The 19,224-nt window shown below is 42.1% G+C and overlaps 1 protein-coding gene across 1 annotated transcript; it reads left to right on the top strand.

The window, feature by feature from the left end:
* The first annotated feature begins 2,547 nt into the window (after nucleotides 1-2,547).
* On the top strand, nucleotides 2,548-17,646 carry LOC111223298 (junctophilin-3-like). The gene is made up of 5 exons (XM_022747396.1): nucleotides 2,548-3,486; nucleotides 11,827-12,607; nucleotides 13,567-13,691; nucleotides 15,013-16,259; nucleotides 17,124-17,646. Exons 1-5 carry the CDS (start codon nucleotides 3,105-3,107, stop codon nucleotides 17,202-17,204), a joined length of 2,616 nt encoding a protein of 871 aa, XP_022603117.1. The 5' UTR covers nucleotides 2,548-3,104; the 3' UTR covers nucleotides 17,205-17,646.
* Nucleotides 17,647-19,224: the final 1,578 nt, after the last annotated feature.

Below are 19,224 nucleotides of genomic sequence, written 5' to 3' on the forward strand. Positions count from 1 at the left end.
CTTGCACGAGGCAGAAACAATGTTTTAGTAGGTTCTTGGACCCTGATCTTCACACCACAATGTGCAAAAAAGAAAGTGCAGAAAGTGGAGACAACAGCATCATCAGCCAATGACAAAAACACTTATTATGAAGAATTTAAACATGGCCGCTGACATCTGCTCTTTAGCATGTTGTTTTACACTGTGGTGCAGGGAAGGGTCCATTAAATATCTTGAAGACATTTATTTCTGCCTTATTTGAGTCTTTTATGATGGTAAGTAGTTTTCAAGTTCTTTGTTTGTTGTCATATTTGATGATAGAAAAGAACTTTACACAGGGTCTTTACGTGCTTTGTGTATATTATCATGCTTCACTGAACACCTGGGTCACGTTCAGCCCTGCCAAAGAAAACATGGTGCTTTGAATGTGTCTGTGGCAAAATGTTGCTCCTACATGCTGTTATAAAAAAAATATTTAAAATTTAAGGTAAGATAACAAGCTAAGCCTTCATGCCCAGAATGAATTACTTCACTCATTTATTCACATTTTTCAATTAACTGCTGGTTGGTGTCTGTTAGTGTTGACTGGTTGGCTTTTGTCACATCCTCACTTATAAAAGCAGCTTCTCTCCCATGTCTGTGTAGAACGGCTGCTGAAGGGCTCAGTAATGAACCACTCCTCTGAATACAGATGGTGTACTGTGCCGTGCTCTTGTCGACCTTTGGTCTCCTCTACACCTGTCAACCTGTGCTCAGGTGTAGGTGTACAACTAACTAACAATTATTTTCATCCTCTATTTGTCTGTTGGCTACTTTTACCTTTAATAAATAAACCATTTTGTCCATAAAGTAATAATAAGAATAATAATTAAGAAATATCATCATATTTCTAAATATCTATTATTTATATCATAGAAGAAAGGAAATATAAGTAAGATGTTTTATTGCTTTCATTTTGTTAGAACAGAACAAACACAAAATTAATGTCTGACACACAAAGCATATTGAAGATGTATTTGTTTTTTAATATTTCATAATTTAAATACTGATTTATTTTATTTAATGAAATTATTTTTTAAATGTCAACATTCTTTTTATTCAATTATCTATATTAATACTTTGAAATTATCATTGAATTGAATTATTTTTATATTTTAAATGTATATTTAAATGTGGGCATATGTATATGTATATGTGTGTGTGTGTGTGTGTGTGTGTGTGTGTGTATTTACAATGACTATTTATATAATTATGTTGTAGATATAACTATGTATAGATTCTTACATTTCAATGCATTTAAATACACATTTTGTGTGAAATGCCACATCTTTTCCTCACAATCTGCTCTATGCGTTTCATCTCTATGACCGAAATGTTGGTGCTTATTACCCTTTGTTGAAACAAATAACTGGCTTTGAAGGACACTGGTCACTGGTCACTATACGATCCAACAGATGGTGCGTTCAATGACAATGATTTCATACCATAATGCTTACGTTATTGATTAGAAAAATATTAACCACATGACTGCTCTGAAAGTGAAGGCGGCTGTGTTTGGTTGTCAGGCTGTGATGAAGCTCCCACATTTTGGTAGCACACTGGCAGATAGGTGCTCCATAATTAGTTGTAGTTTTGTGGGCATTTTGCTGTTTAAAAAAGGTCATTCAGGGTCTCTGTGGTCTTCAGCGAAAGCTCACTCAAATGACAGCTACAGTCCATATGAGACAACAGTGAGAAAGACCAACAATTAGCTAGGGGGAGAGTGGCAGAGGATCAATGAGCTCACAAACCTCCAGTTATCAGGAAAACAGACTGCTGACTGACCAGTTTTCAGTCTGGAAGGAGGAGTGTGAGAGAGTGAAATGAGGCTGGATAATTAGGAAAAAGAAGGCTGTATCCCCAAAGGGAGAGAGCGGCGAGCTCCGTACATGCAGCTATTCGTACCATCCCTCCGTCTCTATCTCTTTAAGAGCTCAGAGAAGGAGTGTGTGTTCAGTGCGTGTGTGTGTATGTGGGGGAGGGGTATTGGCTGGGGTGGAACAGTCCTGTAATGAGCAGATTTTAGAGAGAGTGAGAGAGGGAGGGATAGAAAGAGAAAGAGCGAGAGAGAGGCCGAAAAAAAAAGAGAGGGCAGATGACTTGGTGGAATTGGGATACAACAACAATCCAGATTCAGGCGAGCGCTGAAATGGAGACGACAAAGGGAAAAGGAGAGGAATAATTTTTTTTTTCTGCTTCTGTTTTCTCTCTTCACACCTTGATCTTCAGGAGAGAGCCTCATCTTCAGATCACAGCAGAGCAGAGAGGAGAGAGGGGGAAGAAATAAGAAGAGCCGAGGAGATATTCACACTCTGTTATGTCTGCCGAGGTGGAGGTGTGTGTGCAAGGCTGAGGCTGTGTGTGTTTGTGCGGTTATGGATATGTGTCTCTGAGCATTAGCTTGGATTGCTTGTTTTCAGGCCATGCTATAGAAAAATATCTTCAACTTCTCCTCTGATTTCCTCCTCTGATTTTTTTTTATTTTTTTTTTTTAATGGCGTTCGAGTGTAGCAGCATCCCTGTCCTGTATCCCTCTCCGTGTGCCGGTGCAGCAGGGATGTGAGGATGTTGTAATGTCTGATTGAGCTGAGCTCGGTCGCCGCTGCCACCGCCGCTACTCTGTGGGCCTGTGGGACTGCTGGAAAAGCCTAGGCCTCGCTTGTCTGGAGCGCCCCGCTGCACGGCTGAGGCGACGGGCCAGCGAGCTCCCCGGCTGCGAGGCTGCGTGGAGCAGGAAGGTGGAGGAGGAAGTGGAGGAGGAGGAGGATGAGAAGCACTCTGAGCCTGCATGCCCATGGGAAGCAGCATGCACGGCAGCTGCGTTCGTCACTCCAGACCCATCGCTGAGGCTTAGATTGCTTCTCCATCGTAAGGTGATGCTCTTTGGGCCGTGTTGTGCTGTTTTTAAACCGAGGAGCGAGTGTTTTCCATCCTAAACTGACGGAAGAAAGAGAGTCAAGGCCCTGCACCTCCATGCTACCTGATTCAAACGAGGCCTCCTCCCTCCTTACTCCTTCTGAGTGAACCAGGCCCTTGTTTTTTCTTTTTCTTGACATTCTAAGGATTTGCCTAAACCTGTTTCATGCATGTCCACTGGAGGCAGGTTTGACTTTGATGATGGGGGGTCGTACTGCGGGGGGTGGGAGCAGGGTAAGGCCCATGGCCGAGGGGTCTGCACGGGGCCCCAGGGTCAGGGTGAGTACGCGGGGGCCTGGAGCCATGGCTTCGAGGTCCTGGGCGTGTACACGTGGCCCAGTGGGAACAGCTATCAAGGCACCTGGGCGCAGGGCAAGCGGCATGGCATCGGAGTGGAGAGCAAGGGCCGGTGGGAGTACAGAGGGGAGTGGACGCAGGGGTTCAAAGGCCGTTATGGGCAGCTGGAGAGCACGGCCAGCGGGGCCCGGTACGAGGGGACGTGGAGCAACGGTCTGCAAGATGGATACGGCACTGAAACCTACTCCGACGGAGGTAAGGCTGCTAAAACTGATTTTCTGCAACACAAAAAAGGAAATCTCACCTGTCAGAGCCACTTTACCCCCCAGCATCGTCCCAGTGCCTCTGCTTTCACACCAAACACCAGTGTAGAGACCAGATTTAGCCATGTTCGACTTCTCTGAATAAAAACATCTCTACTCGTTCCACAAACTGATTTTCAGGCTGAAAGTGGAGCGACTTGCTTACTGTAACAAATCTCCGATGTAGACTACATAAATAACATGTAGGTCACATCCACAGCCATGGATTGAATTACGGGGCACAGGCCCAGGGGCCTGAGGGGTCAGAGGGTCCCTGGGGGGCCATATTTTGTATAGTGTGCTGTAGCATTTAGTATAATATCTGTGCAGAGGAGTGCGGATCTGCTGTGGCAGGAGTCAGAAAGCCTTTCTTCATCTACAGTGTGAAGTAAATATTGAACTTCAGCTGCTGCTTTTCCACTGACTTCAAAGGGACACAAAACGACCGGAAACACAATATTGTTTGTCTACATTTTGTGTCTCTTCCAGTCTGGTCCAGTGTAGGAGGGGTGGGGGCCTCCATCCATGTCCACCTGTACACATGTCCACAGTAGGTGGGCTGTCACAGGGATAGATCACCTTCACACTGGCCCACTGACCAGCCTTTATCATTAGATGAGCAGAAAACAACAGTCACAGGCTGCGGGCGTTAAAAGGAGGACGTGTGTGTCTAATATTAGAAATTAAACCATGTTGAATTCTCATCACTCCTGTTTGGAGACACAAGGTTTATAAAAACACCCCCACCCCCTCCCTCTCTGCATCTCACCCTCTGTGCTGTGAGGTCTCCATGGTAACGGGAGACAGCAGGTCAGCGTGCCACTAGAGACCAGTTCGCGGCTCTTCTGCTCTCTGATTGGTTCTCGTTTCTGTCAGTCTTTGTTTTTTTTTTTTAATGACTTCGGGGGCTTGTAATCTAGGCCGTTTGATAACGGACGCCCGCACCGTCCGCCTCCGAGCAACGCGCAGGACCCGGATGATGGAGATGGAGAGCGAGGTCAATAAGTGATGCAGCGGGAGTGAACACACGGGTGTGCGTCGGTGCTGCATCGAAGGTGGAGGTTGTTTACCGGCGGGTGGAGGCCTCCCAGCGCGAGCATTAAGGCTACATCCTTACACCTGCTGTTTGAACACGCAACTGTAAAAAGACAGAAAATAAAAACAACAGGAGAGGGAAACATAAAAAAGGACTGCGTCACGCGACTGCTCAGCTCCCGCTTCCGCTCACGTGGAAGACCGCCGACAGATGAATATAGCACGCACGAGCTGACACATTTTCCACAACCCAATAAATGAGCAGGATGCTGCTTTTCTCAAGCGCACACACGAGATCGGTCTGTCAACAGAACGCGTGCTTATTAAAAACGATAACAGACTAATAATAAATGCATATCATAGGCCATACAAAGACCCGTGCACCTATATACCGGTCCGCCGAGCGCGAGACGTTCCCGATTTGGTTTCAGCACCGCGGACAGCTCCTGATCCTCAAACAGTAAATCAGTGGTGGAAGATAGTGAGAATTAAAAGTACCAACACAACGGAGTAAAAATACTAAGAGTTCTACTTTCAAAAACTCACTTAAGTGAAAGTATTAAACTGTCATCATCAAATTATGCATGAAGTATCAAAACTAAAAGTAAAATGTTCCCTGTGACTAATAATAATAATAATAATAATAATAATAATAATAATAATAACAACAATATTGATGCATCAATGCTTCATTTTACTGTTGTAGCTGCTCGTTTTAATCCTAAAAATCATATTTTTTTCACTTTTTTTTGAATGAATGAATGGGCTTCAAATTGGTTATTTTGGTTTATTTTAACAATACCACCTGAGAAAGTTGACTGGAGCTGCAATTGCACAGTTTTTATTTTTTCATTTATTTTTATCCAAAGTTGGATCACTGTTGTTAACACTGTGTTGTATTTTATAAACTGATCATAATCTGTTTTAGGTCAAATCTCCATCTGCAAATTAACTGCATTTGTCAAAAGTAGGCTAGTGAAATAAGTACAATGTTTCCCTCTGAAATCTAGTGGAGTGGAAGTACAAAGCTGCAGAAAATTGAAATACCCATGTTAAGAACAAGTACTCCAATACCTGTACTTATGAGCTTCACATGAGTAAATGTACTGAGTTACTTTCCACCACTGTGGAAAATCCCATTATTAGAGTTTCTGGAGCCTTAAAAACATTAAGAAAAATAAGTGTCAGTAATTAAAAAGAAAATAACAATGAGCTAGGACAGAGAGTGTGAATTTAAAAATAAATAAAAGAATAACCCCAAAAAATTAAACATTTGAGATCTGAGTAGAGTCAGTAGAACTACAAGGTTTGGTTTCAGCACCGTAGACAGCACCATCTGGAGACAGTAGCTGTGCCCAAGTTCCAGGCTACAAAGACCGTATGCAGTATTTATATATATACTATACACTTATCTCTATAGAACACAGTTTTTGCCGTTAGTAAACAACACAGCCATGGTCCCTTACAATTTTTTACTAACAGGAAATTACGTAATACCAGCAACCAATAAACATCAGTCAAACTGAGATTTTAGAAGATGAATGCGAAAGAAACTTAACAAAGAGAAAGCCTAGATTTCCGACATGACGTTTCCCAGGGTCGGTTTTACCAGAATCTGCAGTTTATATTGATGTTTTGCAGCTGTGAGTAGCCCCTCTATTTTCTCTGAATTCCAATGTGGGAGAATAGTGTCCATCAACAGCACACTCAAAAACTGTGTTTTTATTCTGTATTCTGACTGCTCAGAGTTTACTTAATGTGATAACCTTTTATGTGAAAGCATTACATGTTCAAAACCTGCTTAGAGTTAGTATGAAGCACAGTTAGGACACATCCTGACTACATACTAATTGTGTATAGTATGTATGTAGTGTGTTCATGTTACCAGGGCCGTGGATGCACAATATAAACTAGTAAAGAGATTTGAAAATTAGATTTGACAAAGTTTTGGCTTCAAGATTAGGTAATAATGCAGGTGTCACCTTAAATGGTAGCTAACACACTCTCCATGACAATTTTATTAGGTGATAATATGTCAGTGTTTATTTCACAGCTTGTTGTGCTGCCCCCAAGTGGCTAAGAAATCTCTTCAAACTGCTTTAAGGTCGTTATCATTTCAGTTGAGATTGTTTAGATGCATATTTCAACACAAACAAATAACACAGTGAAGATGGTGCCCAGCCTTGCACACTGAAAACGTGACAAAGTATATAAAATAGTATAAAAAATCTGTGTTGTTTTTTTGTGTAGTTGAAATACAGTTGAAAATCCCAGAATGCTATGTACAAAGGAAATGGAGGAGCTGCTCACAGTTGGAAAAATAAAATAAAACAAAATGTGCTCCAAAGCACTTTAAAGCCACAGCCACAAGTCTAAACCAATTCTGTGTCAACAGCTGTTGCAGTGATATGTGGATACTAAAATAATCAGGAGATTTTAAGTTTTCAAACGATGTATAATTTATTGAGGTTGTTATCAGAATGAGTCTGGTAAAGACCAAAACACACCTGAAGTACAGTCCGACAGGTGGGACGGTGTGTTTTAAAAGTTGAAAGATACTGGGTCTGTCTATTGGTTTCAGCACCACGGACAGCTCCAGGAATGACCACATACAGTTTTACTTGATGTACTACACAGTATTTACTACATACTGACGTTCATGGTGTACTGTGGTTGGAGTATAAACATCGAATTCACCACTTTTAACTAATATGAAGGTTCAAATTAATCTTGCAAAAGGTTTATAAGATCTCATCTCTACCCTCTAAACATTGTGGATGGGCTTGTGATTGCCATTGGATTCCATCCACAATTTGTTTTATTCAGAGAAATCTCATGATTCCAAAACACTTTAAAAAGTCACTATTTCTGTGACTTTTGCATATTTCTTTATTTTTTGTGTATTTCTATTTAATTCTACTTTATACTTCTACTCCACTACCCTTCAGAGGGAAGGGTTAGGGTTAGGGCTGCATTAATAATTATAATAATATATTATAATACAAAATTCTGAAATGGTCCATTATGCATATTAAGCACTTAAAGTACTTTGGTACTACAGGTATATTTTGATGCTAATATGTATGTACTTTTACTTTTCAATGCAGGACTTTGACATTGTGGTATTTCTGCTTTGACTTATGTAAAAGATCTGAGTACTTACATAAGAGCACCCCAACAGAAAAATTCATTCTGGAAAAAACAGAATAACCTTGGAAATATTAATTAACATTTTGAGGTTTATAGTAAAGATCAGTATAAATGTCAGTTCACTGCTGCAGCAAATAGCACAAACCCCTGTAATGACCCAGTAATGAAATAGTTTTCTCCTCACAGCTGTGACTCACCGAGCAGCAAGTCTCACTGTCTCTAAAGCTGCTTCACTCCAAGATTAAGTCTTTGAACTGAGGAGTATCTGTTTATTCTTAAACTGGTTCACTCTGAAACAGACCTGCAACCTGTGTGAAGTTCATCATGTTCTGAAACAAACAGAACAGACTCTGAAAGACACTGCAGAGCCTGTCAACCATCCACGAATGTGTGGATGGATTTCCAAGAAAGTAATCACCACATTCATTTAGAAGCTGTAATTACACTATTACAAACCTGTGTGTCTCAACCCTCCAACAGAGCAGAACTATCAGTAATGTCACTAACATTTAACCACATGTCAAGCATAAACACAAACCTGCCTGGCAGGGTGAGGCAACATGAAATATCTGTGATTGTGAAACTGATTTATTTGTGTTCGGTGCTAATACAATGCTAATCGTTACTGTACTGTAGTCGTCAGGCTTTGTCAGAACCATTCATTTTGGTTGAGTGTAATTTGGAGAGAGTGTGTGGTTCCTATTTAACATTCAACATTTACTTGGTCTGATGTTAAATGAACTTATTCACATGACAAGAATATTAAGCTGTTGTTACATGTCAAACTATGAATAATTATAATGGTCATCATGACAAACTCACAGACAATTATCACCCAACTCTGCAGTTCCCCTCAGCATTTTAGCTGCTTTTAGCCCATAGTTTTAGTTTTACAGCCCATTATTTGACTGTCCTGGTTCACTCTCACCACTCTCATGGCCTTGTTTACAGTAACACCAGGCAGCTGTTTCCAGAGAAAAGGATCTAAAGTGTTCACCAACTGCACCAGTCTATCATTTATTAATGGCAGTGCATGTGCAAAGAGGTGGTCAGGGTGGATGGTGGTTGTACAGAACGCACAACTGTCACACTAGAGACCAGTACTCACAACCACAGTCCCGTCTGGGGCTTAGGCAACAAAAGCAGTTTGGTTATAGTTACGGGAAGATTGTGGTTTTTATTAAATGTAAATAAACATGTTGTGTCTGAAGTCACTGTGAACTTGTTCTGTATTAAAACAGACCAGGATCTTTCTCTAACTTTAACCAAGTGCTGTGAGATTCTAAACAGGACCATAAAACAGATTAATACTGCTGGAGCCACTTTACTGAACTCGGTATCAACATATTTGCCATTTGCCAAATATGCAACCAACAACATAGCCACATTACTTTTATAGAAAACATAACATGGTTGTAATGACATTTCTTTCAAAATGTATTTGCTGTTGCAGTTTAGCTGTATATATATGTAATTTCTAGGAGACAGGGTTAACACAGTGGAGCATTTTGCAGCTAGAAAGCCAGACGTTTCCCTCAGGAGCCGGTAGAGACCAAAAACAGAGCTAAAAGAGAGGGAATACTGGACTAACATTCATCAGGTGGCCAGAGACATGACTCCAAATGAATTAACATCTTTCTCTGTATTTGTTGGATGTGTAAAAAAGCAACTGTTTGATATCATGTTCAACATAATTTAGGCATTAGGTTAAGGTTATATTTACAGTTTGTTCCGCTGCTCTCAAGAAGCCAAAACCCTGTATTTATGCTGTTTTCATGAGGTAAAAATGAGTGTCCAGGCATGACAATCAAATCTAAATGAGCCACTTGAGTTTAATGCAGTTCTGATTAGATTATGTTAGTATACTTTGGATTTTTGTTTTTAATGTTGACATTATTAACATTGTAAATGTTATGTTCACACTGATTATGACACATTTGTGTGCACAAATGAGTTGTTTTTGTTCTCTCCTTGACACGGCTTGGCACCATAGGAAACAGACAATAGGCTAAAAGCATGTAGCATGTTCAACAACTGGCACTTAGTTATAACATTGAGTCAAAGTGCAGGATTAGAGCTCAAAGTGATGATTTGTCAATCAATATGAAGCATAAAAAAGTCTGAATGTGACATACTGTAAAATTAAAACCAATTTGTGACAGAGGGCTATATTTGGTGTTTTTGCTTGAAAAGTGACAATTAATCAATTATCAAAATAGCTGATGATTAATTTCCAAACTCTAATGGACATTTTCCCTGTTTTCTGACAGTTTAGAGACTAATCAATTCACTGAGAGCCCTGGTTTGATTTAGATGAGTGAGGCGGTCGTGTAGGGACACACTGAGGCTGAGCCCAGATTATATGAAGGAAATGTAGACAGCTGTTAAATGCCTTTCATGACATGAAACTCTGCAGCTTTGTCAGCAGGAACGTCTGCCGCCGAGCTCTCCTCTAAATGAAACTGACAAGCCACGAGTAGAACAGGAGGCTGTCGGGTTTCCTGCCCTGAAACATGAGACTCTGGATCTGCTTCATCTCTTGTTCTGACCACCTCAGGGATTTGAGGAGAGGATGGAGGGTGTACGATGTTGACCTCTCCCTACAGCAGACCTGCTTTGTTTTGAAGTTTCTCCAGGGAGCTCTGCTCCTTCCGGGAGGTCTGGGTGTTAACTTCAGTTTATTTTTCAGTGGTGTAGATGAACAGGAGGGAGGGAGCCTCCATGGGTGAGGGATTTAAATTTGTGTCGATAAGAGGACATTTTCAGAAGTTTTGAAGAAGATTCACAAGGAGGATTTTAGAGTAACAAGCCCCTTCTCTTTATGTTTTAGAAACTGTCAAACTGTTGGCAAACTCTCTTCCTGCACTGTAGAGTGTTGGTTGGCCGTCCACACACCCCCTCAGTCTAATCTGCCAAATCTTAAGCAGCTCAGGCATGAAGATTCACTCTATAAACACTACTGCTTGGCCAGTTTTTGGAAAGTACACATGTACTTTTCTGCAGTCTAGGAAATGCCAAATATCTGGTTTTATTCTGTGTTTGTTTCAAGTGTTTCTTTGATTTATTTTCACAGCTTAATGCTGCACCAATATGCCTCAGTTTGGCACTGAAATATTTCAAAGATTTTATTCCTGGCATTGTGCAGCTACCACACAAACCTTTACACACAGGAATTATAAATACATCTGTTGCTTGGCACACAATTGTTGGCATTTTTGGGCTGCTAGAAGGATACAAATTAGCAGCAGTGTATTAAGACATAAAAACGACATTGGTAATATAACATAGACACAGCTGTGCAGTCAAATACAAGAGTCTTCATTCAGTCGTACTTGTGGAGCTTTTAAAGATGAACCAGTTTTGAGGCTGTAACTTGTCGCTTTAATACAGTGTTACAGCAACTAGATACAGAAAAATATTTCTGATAACGCTGCCACTTTGAGAATTACTAAGGAAAAATGACAGACACTGGATTAGAAGGTGGGATATGTGGCAAGCCAAAACTTGCCCTGCGCCTGTAACCACAAGACTCCTTTACAGCTGTGCCACATGTGCAACTAAATCTTTGAAATTCCAGGGACAGAGAGACAAACGGAGTTACTTATATCTGCTGGCTGGGGCTACACATACTTTCTAACTCTCAAACTACAGTGGTACGGTGGAAATAGTTGTTAGCAACATCATGGAAACAACACCATGTCAGTGGCTCTGTGAGGCTGTACTTAGGCACAGGTGTTGCTTTAGATAAATGCTAACAATAACATGCTAACATGCACACAATGACAATGCTCACATGCTAATGGTTAGCAGGTATAATGGAAAAGTCAATAGCTGTTGAGATAATTCACTCAAAACCACAGATGTCAACCTCATGGTGGTGCTGGACAACAACAGCAAAGACATTAGGCTTCATCCTCTGGGGACCATGAATGTTTGTACAAAATTGCTTAGCAATTCATTTTTCAGTTGTTGAAATATTTCAGGCTGGCCCAAAGCAGTGGACCGCCACACATTACGGCACGTTCCTATCATGGCTAAAAAGCAGTGAAAAAACTCCCATAAGCACTTGTTCTTTCTGAGACCCTCAGTTTCAATGTTTGTGTTTCAGGAACCTACCAAGGCCAGTGGCTGGGTGGGATGCGTCACGGCTATGGCGTGCGGCAGAGTGTACCGTACGGTATGGCGGCCGTCATCCTCTTCCCTCTGCGAACATCCATAAACTCCCTCCGCTCTGAGCACAGCCACGGGCCCCCAGCTGTGCTGGAGGACGGCAATGCCACCACGCCCACAGACGGTGTGGTGGCCGGGCTGGCCGGGAGCCCAGTGGGCCGAGGTGGGTTCGCTCTGACAGCTCCAAGTGAAGCTGAACGCCAGAGGAAGAGAAAAGGCCGTTTCCGCCAGTCCATCCTGAGCGGCCTGAAGCTGCGACGCTCCGAGTCCAAAAGCTCTCTGGCAAGTCAGCTCAGCAAGCAGAGCTCCTTCTGCAGCGAGGCCGGCATGAGCACCGTCAGCTCTGCTGCATCTGACATCCACTCCAACGCCAGTGAGAGTGAGCAAGGCGCCCCTGTGGACGCAACTGTCACAGAGATGTATGCTGGCGAGTGGCGGAGCGACCAGAGGGCCGGCTGGGGCGTGAGTCGACGCTCAGACGGCCTGCATTACGCAGGTGAATGGGCGGGGAACAAGAGGCATGGGTATGGCTGCACCACCTTCCCTGATGGCACCAAGGAGGAAGGAAAGTACAAACAGAACGTGCTGGTGAGTGGAAAACGCAAGAACTTGATTCCGCTGAGGGCCAGTAAAATCAGAGAGAAGGTGGACAGAGCTGTTGAGGCTGCTGAGAAGGCCGCAGACATCGCCAAGCAGAAAGCAGAGATCGCCATGTCAAGGTAGGAGATTACCTTTAAAGGCTCTGAAAACATGTTTTCTCCATCAGCTTTTTACTTCAACCATCAAGGTCTTTCATGAACCTCGATTATTCACATTCACACACATTACTGTGTGTCTGTGTTTCTCACTGGTTTGGAATGGGCAGAAGCTATGTCCCAAACGTCTGTGCACCAATCAGGATTTAGAGACATTCAAATTAAAATATTATCACAATCAATCAAATCTGATCAAACCACGCCCACACTGTGCTGAATAGAAATATCAGATCAAATAAAACCTAACGATGTTGTTATTTAGTCATTGATATTCAATGTTAAAGAGAAAAACTTTAGGTTTTAATCTAAGGTTTCAGGGGATTTAACAGCCAGTGGTGCAATAATTTGTCAGTATGGAATCATTTCTGTGCTAAATCCATTAATAATTGGCATTATAAAATGACTTAGACACTTATCAGGCTAGTCGCATATTAATTTCTGACAATCAGCTGATTGATTAATCGACTAATCATTTCTGATCTACTTGTCATATTTTATACGCTCTTTATGTTTTTTTTATGACAAATCTTAATTTGTTAAGGAACTAGTGTTTAAAGCTGTCAAATGACTGTTGTGGAATGAAAAGTACAATATTTGTAAATGTAAAGTACAAGTACCTCCAAAACACACCATTACTGAATTTCTGCTACTTAAGTAAATGTACTTAGTTACGTTTCAATCAAACGTAAATTTAAACAATAAATATCATAAATTCAATGTTTTAAAATAGGGACTATTATGGGATATCTTAATTTTAATAATCTTTTCTTTATCTATTCCCGTGTTTCCTGGATGTGATTTCATAAAAAATATAGAGAGTGAATTTGGCTTAAATGAGCACTAAATAGGACTTACATGACTCCAGACTCAATAAAGACCTTTAAAGCCTGTTTGACTGCACTGTGTCTACCTGTCCTGTTCAGGATGAGCCACGCTCGGGGGAAGGCAGAGGCAGCTGAAGGCGTGGCGCAGAAGGCCATGGAGGAGTGTCGACTGGCCCGGATAGCTGCCAAAGAGCTCTCCCCCTCCTTCCACATCTATGGGAACGGTGAGTAGCAGACACAGAATTTTAATTCCAGGCCAGACCTTTGTGGTGGATGTCATGTTTCATTGTAAACAGTCTCTTCATTTGTTCATCGTTTAAAACCTGCAAGTCTTTTATAACCAGTTACTGCCGTTGTCATTTTTAGAGTTAAATTGCTGAATGACAGTTTCAAAGTGCTGCACGAAGGCACCTGGACTTACTTGAGGTTCCTCAAAATATGGGTAATCTGATAATATAATAATATACTAATAATGTAATCAATGTAATGGATTGATTACATAATGGGCCCACTGGGCACAGGTCCAGGCACCCTTGAACCCTTGGGTTCCTGGACCTGTGCCCAGTGGGCCACACCTCAGTTCAGGAGCTTCTGTTTGAAATGTTAATACTTCTTCATGAAAAGTCAAAACGATCACAAAGAGGTGGGAAACGAGTAAAAGAACAGAAAAACAACCATAAAAAGATGCAAAATGACTATATATAAATGCAAAACGACCACAAGGAGCTAGACTGTCAGTTTATCAACATTAACATACTGATTACTGTGGCTTTAAACATATCCACTGATATACAGTAGTTGTTGGGCAAGTTTATATTACAGTCCTATATGAAACATATGCAACAATGAAAAAGTAAATGATGAAACAAAAGTGATGGCTTTGTACTATAAGTCATTAGCTATAATATTGTTTGTATAATAATGTTCTCCTTTAGGTGTTTTTGTCAATAAGAGGCACCTTACATTAAGAAATAAACATAGCATTCATTTTTCTTTTGGCATGACCCACAGGCCTTTGATTTTCATCTTTGTTGAATATTCAAGTTTGTTAAAGATCTACTGTCACTCTAAATTATTTTATTGCTGAATTTCTATCCATGTTATGGAGCTTCATTTCCCCCAGAGACCTGGATCGTAACAGCAAGTTTAAATAAAAAAATGGATGTGATGTAACTGAACTCACTATGTTGATTTAAAATCCACATAAAATATGTTTACGTATCTGACCTTTCACAGATTAATACAATACATATACAATATGTGGATTTGCAATGTGAACCAGGATCAGTGTTTGATCTCATAATAAACATCAAACTACAGAGGATTAGCCTTTGAGAATTCAAACTAAATCAAGTCTATTCACTTCCATAATCCTCTCTAAGCCAACAGTGATTGCATGTACAAGATCCAGTCTGTATGCAGCTTTCTCTCCGTTTGTGACTCTGCATGCTAATAACACTGACACACACACTGTAGGTCTGATGGACTGGCTGTGGATCAGTGCCAAGTCGCTTCACTGCTGCTATTCTCCAACTGTTTTCATAGGGCTCGAATGTCAGAGGCCCAAGCACCAGGATGCCAAGGACAAAGACCATGAGGTCATCTCCACAGGAACAGACAGTCCGGAGCTGTGCACTCCGGACACCACGCCGCCTGTAATAACACCTGATCTCAGCCCCGTGCTGAGCGTACCCACCTCGCCCCCCCACAGCCCGCCCAAGCACGCCCATCGCCCCAGAAATGCTTGCTTCATGCGCCAGAGTGCCGTGGATGATCAGGGCGGGGCTGAGATCCAGGTGCTGGTGGAGGGGCGGGGAGTGGATCTGCCGAGGGGAGGGGCTAACAATTGGACTGATGACATGTACCCGGAGCGAGGGGGCAGCAGCCGATCCACCACACCTTCCCTTCTGGAAGAGCAGGAGGGCCAAATCAACGGCCACGAGCAAGCCCCTCTGTCCAACCACAAACCACGGGAGAAATCCTTGTCCAATCACAAGTCCCGGGAGCACGCTTCCTCCTACAGAGCGTGGGAGCACTCCCTGTCCAACCAAAAGCCCTCCAAGCATGCCTCTTCCAATCACAAGTCAAGGGAGTACTCATCCTCCAATCACAAAACATGGGATCATTCTTCAACCAATCACAAGGCCTGTGAGCATGCCTCTTCCAACTACAAGCCGCAGGTGCACATTTTGTCCAATCACAAAGCCTTGGAACATAACATGTCCAATCACAAGACTTCTGAGCATGCTTCTTCCAATCACAAATCCCAAGATTATATCTCCTCTAATCACAATGCAAAGGACCACGTCTCTTCTAGTTATAACCCTCGAGAGCATGTCTACTCCAACCACCATCCAAAGCAGCACAACCCCTCCAACCACAAGCTTAACGAGCATGCTGTAATCGACCAAAGGCTAGATGGCCTCACGGTGGGCTGGACTGCTGAAAGCACCCTTAGGTGGAGCCCCGCCCACTCACGCCTCACAGAGCAGGACGAGGAGAGGATGAATGACTACACGGTTGACATGAGGCTTCAGTGTCCGGACTCACAGACATCTCGGGGGCTGGGCCAGGAGTCCCCCGCCCCCAAAAACAACAGGCTGCGATCCCGAGGCCTTCGGCCGGTTAGAGAGGGATCCATGGACTCTGTACAGATGCTGGACAACCTGAATGTGGGGGCAGAGCTGGAGGAGTGGCCTCTGCACAGGGACCTCACCCTCTCCCCACCCCTAAAGTCTCAGCCCATCACTCTGGAGCAGGAAGGAGAGCATCTCACCCTCAAATCAAACTCAGTGAGTCCTTACATTTAAGACAGATAAAGCGTGTCTGTCTGTTTGTTTATAGCAACATGGATCCACATTTCCCATGATTGTTTAATTGCTGAGTGGTAAATCTAACGACCAGCCAATGAAGAAATAGTGCAATATTTTGGGAAATACGCTTGGTTTTCTTTCTGCGACTGATGTAAATATCGGTACTACTCTCATACCTGTAGGTTTAAAACAAAGCTTTTGTTTGCATCAGGCAAATTCAGGCAAAAAGGAGATGTAGTCAACTTAATGTAAAGAAAATTCTCACATAAAATCTGGAGTATGGGAGGATTAAGCTATTGCAATGACTCACATGGTAAATTCAGCATGATATATATTTCCACCCTCACCACTCTGCTGCTCTCAGTGTCTCTTTTTAACAGAAATATCACCTATTAATTCCAGTGGTTCCACTTTCCTTCCTCTTGGTCAATGTTAAGCCATCAGATTTTTCACATTAAAAGCCTATCGATTTGAAAGCAGGAAGACTTTTAATGTGAAAATACAATACCTACGAGCACACTGGATCATTATTTGAAAAATTCTACCTACAACAAATTTGAATGCAAAAATGATGTTCTTCACTCTTCCTGTCAACGCTCAACCCGCAGCAGGGGGACATCACATGCACAGACAGCTCCACGCTAAGTCGAGATGCTGCACTAGTTGCACATTTCTGAAATATCACGTTTGGTTAGTGTATAGGTTACTTATATACAAATAGGATCAAATTAACAACTGATAATTGATCACCTCTTGATTGCCATCTGTTCTTATATGGTGTAATATGTGTTTCTTGTAGCTGCACTGCACTAACTGCTTCTTTTCTCCTCTCTTGTCTCCCAGGGCTCCAGCTCTATTCTGGTGGTTATGGTCATTTTACTCAATATTGGAGTAGCCATTCTTTTCATTCACTTCTTTATTTAAGCTTATACAGGTATGATCTACTAAGACTTATTGATAATTACAGTATATGATATTATTACTTACCGAGACGGACATTCTGCCTATTCGACTGGAGCCCGCAGCCCGAGTGACGGACACAGCAGAGCCTTTCTATTGTTGCTACTGGTCTTTCCACCTCTGTTGAAGCCCATTTCAGTTTCTCTGAGAGCACCGTTCCTTTTCAAAATGCTTATTTTGAACTTGCAACCATAGAAAAAAAAAAGGTGATTGGATAAGAGTCACAGGAGGGTAAAGAGTGCAGCTTTAAACTAGCGCGGTGTATCGGGACACACATGCATGGGTGTCCATCACATACGGACTGGAGATGGCACAGGCAGTTTTGCCCATTTTTCCATCACTCTAGACAAGAATATAGCAACCCCTGTTTCCTGGTTATCATGAGGAACATGCTAACCAAGAGCATTCACACACACTCCATCCTAAACTCCACCCCCCCACACCCCCTCATTTGCCTTTTAACCCTTTCCCCTTTCAGTCCACTCCACCAGTCTCTAACCCCCCTCCCTCGCACTATGCGCTACATACACAACTATGCTGCAAGAGTAGATCCATTTTAAAGGGCTCCGTCATTCTTTTCTTTTTTCCACTACGAACTACATAAACACACACAACCATTGCATGAGGCTGTGTGGGGTTTTAAAAAGTGCATTTTCTATCCCTTTAACATCACTGTTCTGTCTTCATCTGACGCACTCCATCCTGATTATCACCTCTTGTCACCACACCTGTTGGCAGAGATTTGGGAATCACTTCGCATCCAACCAAATCACAGAATCTGAGCGAATCAGATTCACGTTTGATTTGTGGATCAAACTGCAGCGACCAACACACGCCGAGACCCATCAGTCTAAATCCTCCAGGAACTTCCTGAATTTTATTGTGAGTGAAGTGAAATTTTATGTCGACCCACACAAACACACACATTCGCACGCAAAAAAAAACACATAAAACAAATTTAACTGCTGACATACTGAGGAGGATTCAGCCTTGCCCCTTTGTACAGCCTAGAGACTGTTATGTTATAACCACTAATTCTACTATATATGTGTATGTGTCATTATTATTCAAGTTTGTTACTTTTTGCAGTTTGCAAGACAGAGAGAATGCTGAGTGCCTCGTATTTATTCATTTTCCGTCTCAAATTTATTTAAAACCCGACCCTGGATAAAACACCCCAATGTGGGCAGGCTAAGAGGAGAGGAATACCCTTCAACATTAAGAAAGGTGACCCTCCACCCCCCCACACACAAACCTTCCTCTTCACCCTGAAATGGCATGCACTGTTTTGTCTCTCTCTCCCAGTCCCCCTTTTGGACCAGTCAAAAAGGGAAAAATGGGGTTTCTACGGTGTCATTTCCAGACACTTTTTGGGCCGGATGAGATTTTTTTCAGCATGTTTGTTTAGCCTGCTCAATCTGGTGTCAGTTTGTGAGTTTCTCCCTCTCGTCTCTTTTATCCAGCAACACAAGGCTACGTGAGACATGGAGAGCAGTGTAAAATAAACGCTAGCTTTTAACTCTCAGTGGATACCGAAAAATGTCCTGAGTTTATGAATGATATAAAAAGAAACTCTCTGCTACTGTATGTTTTATACTTCGCACCCAGTGGCATCATCATGTTGTGACATCATTGCATGCCCGAGCATGCTCTTTCTTACTCTTTGGTTTATGAGGTTGTTTCGAAGTTAATGTGGAGAAAATAATGAAATGTTTGAAATTAATGAGTTTGGTGTGGTTATTACTGCTGTCTCAAACGACTTAACTTCATAAAGGTGGTGAAGAAAACTACAGCTACAGCTACAGCTACTTCTACAACGACTGCAAACGACAGCTCAAGGTAGGGTCGGGCAATATGATGAAATAAAACATGACCAGTGGTTGAAGAAGCACTCAGATATAAACCATATATACATTTCAAAACCTTAGACTATATTACTTATTTGAGTCAAATAGTGCAATTCAGGTAGCCATGATATGAAACT

The sequence above is a fragment of the Seriola dumerili genome, unplaced genomic scaffold (genome assembly GCF_002260705.1).
Source record: "Seriola dumerili isolate Sdu_G_001 unplaced genomic scaffold, Sdu_1.0 BDQW01000011.1, whole genome shotgun sequence".
Taxonomy (NCBI): Eukaryota; Metazoa; Chordata; class Actinopteri; order Carangiformes; family Carangidae; genus Seriola; species Seriola dumerili.

Coding starts and splice junctions, on each gene's coding strand:
- LOC111223298 (XM_022747396.1), top strand. CDS start 3,105: ATGTCCACTGGAGGCAGGTTTGACTTTGATGATGGGGGGTCGTACTGC. Junction 12,608..13,566: donor GCAGAGATCGCCATGTCAAG/GTAGGAGATTAC, acceptor TGTCCTGTTCAG/GATGAGCCACGCTCGGGGGA. Junction 16,260..17,123: donor TCACCCTCAAATCAAACTCA/GTGAGTCCTTAC, acceptor CTTGTCTCCCAG/GGCTCCAGCTCTATTCTGGT.